This window comes from Salmo salar, chromosome ssa11 (assembly GCF_905237065.1).
Source record: "Salmo salar chromosome ssa11, Ssal_v3.1, whole genome shotgun sequence".
NCBI lineage: Eukaryota > Metazoa > Chordata > Actinopteri > Salmoniformes > Salmonidae > Salmo > Salmo salar.
This window is the reverse complement of record NC_059452.1, coordinates 26,951,501-26,957,500: the sequence shown is the minus strand read 5'-3', so window position 1 is coordinate 26,957,500 and position 6,000 is coordinate 26,951,501. Positions and strand designations below refer to the sequence as shown.

General features: G+C 44.5%; 1 protein-coding gene across 4 annotated transcripts in view; it reads right to left on the bottom strand.

Annotated features, from left to right (window-relative positions):
- The window catches only part of LOC106562345 (leucine-rich repeat-containing protein 49), a 56,987-nt gene that overhangs the window by 5,162 nt on the left and 45,825 nt on the right, over positions 1 to 6,000 (bottom strand). For all 4 annotated transcript variants that reach the window (XR_006757539.1, XR_006757540.1, XM_045689289.1 and 1 more), the window contains 3 exons: positions 5,259 to 5,493; positions 4,872 to 5,057; positions 4,594 to 4,703 (listed from right to left, as the gene is read on the bottom strand). Coding sequence is in view for 2 of the 4 variants with exons in the window: in XM_045689289.1 (XP_045545245.1) it covers positions 4,594 to 4,703; positions 4,872 to 5,057; positions 5,259 to 5,493 (531 nt within the window). In the remaining 2 variants the exon portion in view is untranslated. The remainder of the gene's footprint in view (positions 1 to 4,593; positions 4,704 to 4,871; positions 5,058 to 5,258; positions 5,494 to 6,000) is intronic.

The following is a 6,000-nucleotide window of genomic DNA, read 5'->3' as shown; positions in this document are numbered from 1 at the left end:
AGGCAGCTCAAGGTAAAGTATTGTTTGATACTCAGACATTTCTTCCACGCTCCGCTCTAGAAGGCCCAGGAGTGTAGTGGGTAATCGTACAGAGTGAACCTGACGGGACAGACTAGGGAAGTGAACTAACTGCCATGCTCGTCCATTTCTCACAGCAAACGCTAAAAACGGCAGCTGCTAGGGACAGACAAGCACTGGCCTATCATCTCAAGGCCTCACACAGACAGAGATATACAGTACATTTACAGTACATTACACATACCTGCGGCACACACACATGCATAAATAAATAAACATTCAAAGACTAATATATTAGTCACATACACATTACACACAAAACGCTCTGGCACTCATTCAACTTTTCAGAACATATTTTGCAGTGTACCAAGTGTATTGTGATTCATAAAGAGGAATTCATACAAGCCAAAAGGAAAGTAGGGAGATTTATGATATGAATAACCTTAGGCTACATGTTTGATCTCCATGGAGTGGCCATCACATCAATAGTTTTTTCATCTGCCCTGTACCTGTCTATAAAAACTATCTTTATAAGATCAAGTTAATGTTCAACTAGTATTTTTGGAAAGGTCAAAGTTCATGTTATCAACCATCCTATACATATAAAATATTTATTTGACAAAACTATGCATTATCACACAATGTCAGCAGGTCACAGCGAATACCGTTTCACTGTTGATTTGAAAAGAATGATCAGCTCCCGGCTATTGGTAGAGCACGGTGCTTGTAACGCCAGAGTAGTGGGTTTGATTCCCGGGTACACCCATACCTAAAAATGTCGTTTTGGATAAAAGCGTTGGCTAAATGGCATATATTATTGCGTTTTCTATATCGGGCGTCAGTGAGTGTGAGTTATTAAAGAGGAACTGGAAGCCAGCAGAATGGCAGTTGGCCTTTTGTTTGCCAATTAACTTTTAACAGTATTCTCCTGACAGACAGGGCTCTGTTCGGGGCACTGGGAGAGACGCCACTACAGCAGGGCTGAAGAGGCGTGACCCCTTCAGTTCAATGGCATGTTTTGCTTTGCTTGGCTGTGTTTCAGTGACCAGGAGTGATATAGTTGAAGAGCTGTTGGCTGGGGAGAGGAATGGGAACGTGAGGAAGGTGCCAGGTACCCACCCTACCCCTGGGAGACCGCTTCCAACCAACTCCCTATGGCTCCTCGATGCCAGGCTTTGTCTATCCTTCACACACAGACTCATTAACATACGTACACACAGACACACACACCCACACAGTACACAAACTCATAAACACACTCAGACAGGTTCTCTAGGGTACAGTGAACACATGTAATTAAAGTGTAGCTATTGTTTTTGTTTGGTAACCTGAGTGAGCGCTGTGTGTTAGTCAGTGCCAGGTACCAGGGTACCAGGTACTAGACTGTGGCCATGTCCAAATACGCATACTTACATACTACATACTTAAACTGCATACTATGTACTCATCCTTGGATACTATTTAGCATGTACTGTAGAATATGAATGGAGTTATAGGCCTACTCAGGCTGGTTACAGGCAGACTATCACATTGGACCTATACTGTGGTCCATATAGCCCATCTATCCTATTTAAAAAGAAGACAGACTGAAGACAGAAACAGACAATTTGGTTAAATTTCAACATATTTATTAGTGAAACTAAAGTGCTGTAACATATATAAGTTAAATTAAATAGCTTAGTACACACACCAAAACCTTTCAAATGTTCAAAATAAAAAGACTATTACACAGAAAACTGTGAAAACTGAGTGCGTCGCAAATTCAGAACCGCAACATAATAAACTAAAGCACTTATCATTGGGAACGATCCATAAATTAAATAATTAAATAGGTAGCCACACCTACAAAACTAAAACAATTCAAGTGGCCTGACTAACATGACATCAATACCGCAGCCACATCCTGAGTCCCTGGTGGCGACACATTAACAAATCAAAAGATGGTTTAGTATTTAGTTTAAAAGCTCTGACGAAGGCCAAGAGAACAATAAACACTTTTCAATGAGAAAATAGAAAGCCACTTAAAATGTTTTTTTTTTTTTAAAACTACTTCTGTTTTCAAAGATGTATCCTACGATGCAATACTAATTTTAAGGAGAAGAAAAACGACTTAACTTACATTTGAACACCACTGCAGAAGCTTCGCTATTCGGCATCTTCCCAATTAAGAAGCCTAGTTTTGTTGTATGGCTACTTGAAGAGAACTAGGGCCTATCACCCCCAGCCCACCTCTTCCAATGCATTATGGAAAAGTGTTCATCTAATTGTGCTAGATGAAGAACCAAAAGGAGTATAACATCCTGGCATTTAAACCATTATCGATTTTTGGAAATTCACATACTCTATTTTCACATACTGAGACCGCGACATGATGATTGCGTTGTTTTCCGTTATTCATTGATTTCAATAGCATTTCCCCATATCTAATTGATTAGCTGTTGTTAAAGCTGAAAAGAGCATGACATCCGGGCATTTAAAGTATACTCGATTTTCAAAATGACGCATACTTTTTATTTTTTGCATACTCTAATGGCCTACTATTTAGGATTCCAGTATGGGTATCCCGGCCAACATCTCAGCACCCCCTGCAGCAACTTGCACCCCCCCCGTCTCTTACAAGTCCAAACAGCTGATGTTCGGAAAGAGCTGCAAAATCTGGATCCCTACAAATCAGCTGGGCTAGACAATCTGGACCCTCTCCTTCTAAAATTGTTGCAACCCTTATTACTAGCCTATTCAACCTTTCTTTTGTATCATCTGAGATCCCCAAAGATTGGAAAGCTGCCGCGGTCTAGACCCAAACTGTTATAGACCTATATCCATCCTGCCCTGCCTTTCTAAAATCTTCGAAAGCCAAGTTAATAAACAGATCACCGACCATTTCGAATCCCACCGTACCTTCTCCACTATGCAATCTGGTTTCCGAGCTGGTCATGGGTGCACCTCAGCCACGCTCAAGGTCCTAAACGATATCATAACCGCCATCGATAAAAGACAGTACTGTGCAGCCGTCTTCATCGACCTGGCCAAGGCTTTCGACTCTGTCAATCACCGTATTCTTATCGGCAGACTCAATATCCTTGGCTTCTCAAATGACTGCCTCGCCTGGTTCACCAAATACTTCTCAGATAGAGTTCAGTGTGTCAAATCGGAGGGCCTGTTGTCCGGACCTCTGGCAGTCTCTATGGGGGTACCATAGGGTTCAATTATCGGGCTGATTCTTTTCTCTGTATATATCAATGGTGTCGCTCTTGCTACGGGTGATTCTCTGATCCACCTCTACGCAGATGACACCATTCTGTATACATCTGGCCCTTCTTTGGACACTGTGTTAACAAACCTCCAAACGAGCTTCAACACCATACAACACTCCTTCCGTGGCCTCCAACTGCTTTTAAATGCTAGTAAAACTAAGTGCATGCTCTTCAACCGATTTCTGCCCGCACCCTCCCGCCCGACTAGCATCACTACTCTGGACGGTTCTGACTTAGAATATGTGGACAACTACAAATTCCTAGGTGTCTGGTTAGACTGTAAACTCTCCTTCCAGACTCACATTAAGCATCTGCAATCCAAAATTAAATCTAGAATCGGCTTCCTATTTCGCAACAAAGCCTCCTTCACTCATGCTGCCAAACATACCATGCTCGTAAAACTGACTATCCTACCGATCCATGACTTCGGTGATGTCATTTACAAAATAGCCTCCAACACTCTACTCAGCAAACTGGATGTAGTCTATCACAGTGCCATCCGTTTTGTCACCAAAGCCCCATATACTACCCACCACTGCGACCTGTATGCTCTCGTTGGCTGGCCCTCACTACATATCCATCGCCAAACCCACTGGCTCCAGGTCATCTATAAGTCTTTGCTAGGTAAAGCCCCGCCTTATCTCAGCTCACTGGTCACCATAGCAACACCCACCCGTAGCATGCGCTCCAGCAGGTATATTGCACTTGTCATCCCCAAAGCCAACACCTCCTTTGGCCACCTTTACTTCCAGTTCTCTGCTGCCAATGACTGGAATGAATTGGAAAAATCTTTGAAGCTGGAGTCTTATATCTCCCTCTCTAACTTTAAGCATCAGCTGTCAGAGCAGCTTACTGATCACTGTACCTGTACACAGCCAATCTGTAAATAGCACACCAGACTACCTCATCCCCATATTATTACTTACCCTCTTGATCTTTTGCACCCCAGTATCTCTACTTGCACATCATCATCTGCACATCTATCACTCCAGTGTTAATGCTACATTTTAATTATTTCGCCCTCTATTGCCTATTTATTGCCTTACCTCCCTACTGTTCTACATTTGCACACACTGTACATATATTTTTCTATTGTGTTATTGACTGTACGTTTGCCTATGTGTAACTCTGTGTTGCTGTTTTTGTCGCACTGCTTTGCTTTATCTTGGCCAGGTCGCAGTTATAAATGAGAACTTGTTCTCAACTGGCCTACCTGGTTAAATAAAGGTGAAATAAAATTTAAAAAAATACAATCAATTCAGACACGGCCTGTGTGTGTCAGTCAGTGCCAGTTACCATGTGCTGTGGGTAGGGAGCTCACCTGGACTCCTCCAGCAGTACTAGCAGGCGGCAGCGTGGCGTCTCGGTGGCAGCGATATGACCCAGCGTCCCAAACAGACGCTCTGCAGAGATCACGTCATTGATGGTCACCTGATGCACACACACACCCAATATAAATGCACACACATACACACACATGCGCACACACACACACAAGGGAAAATAAAAAGGGCATCAGCTAACACGTTGTTCAGAACATTATAGCACAAAGACGCTGAAAGACAAAACATGTTTTCTGAGTGTTTAGGTGGACCTGACCTCCAGGTTGTTGATCTTGTGCAGGTTGAAGTGGTGCAGGCGGTAGATGAGGAAGGATCTCCACAGGGAAAGGCTGACTACAGGGTTCCCCTCTGGGTGGATGGTCAGCTGGTCCAGACGTCTCACCTGGGCCAGAGCAGCCAGCTGGGGAAGACGGCTGACGTTGGTCTCCAGGAAAATCAGGTGCTGTATGGAGCATACCATAATAAGTCAGAAAACCAGTCAATGAGTGGCCATATCAGTATCCTATTGGCCAATGAGAACCCTCAGTTTAGAACTCCAACAGAGACCATGTGTTTCCATGGTGAGAATATGACTCATATCATAGTAGCCAATGAGAAGACTCTTTATTGAACAGTATGTAATTTGTAGAACATGTGTTCTCACAGATAGGTTGGGGAACTTGACCCTTATGCGTGGCAGTGTTGGCACGATCGCATCAAAGTGGATGTAGCGGAAGGCTATGACAGTGACGGCCCCTGCAGTCTGGACCCCCCAGCCTCTCTCCAGGGCCTCCAGGGCCCCGAGGCCAAACAGGCGCAGGGTTTCCCCATCCAGCTCCGCCAGGTGGCTGTCTGACAGGGAGAGGCTCTGCAGGCTGGCACCCCCTGCCTCAAGGAGCCTGGAACACACAGAGAAACAGACAGTCAGCACACACACCTGTGAGGATGGGCACCTGATTTGTTACGGAGGGTGCCCAGTCCCCCCTAGCCCCACCGGTAATTTGAACATGATGGTGGCTCCCTAGGTACATTAAGTAATACCCACCCAGCCAACTCTCCACCCACCTGGCATAGTCATACGTTTCCAGGATCCTCTGGACTATCATTAAGACAAAGCTATCTTAGTTTACATGTGTCTGAAGAAGTGGGTCAATCAATGGAGGGGAGAGAAACAGCAGTGAGCAGGGTAATCAGAGTTAAGTGACTGTAACATTTGTCTTTCAATGCTGCCTAATTGCTCTCCATTCTCTGTGACAACAGTTGAAGTGCCCTTCCCTGATAAGGAGTCGTGAGAGTAGAGAATCAGGATGAGTCTCAGGGAGACATGATCTCTCTGTCCCTGTTGGAGCCTCACTAGCTGCCCTGGGTCTCTCTGCCTTCTCTCCCTGCCTCCCAGTCTGCTGACA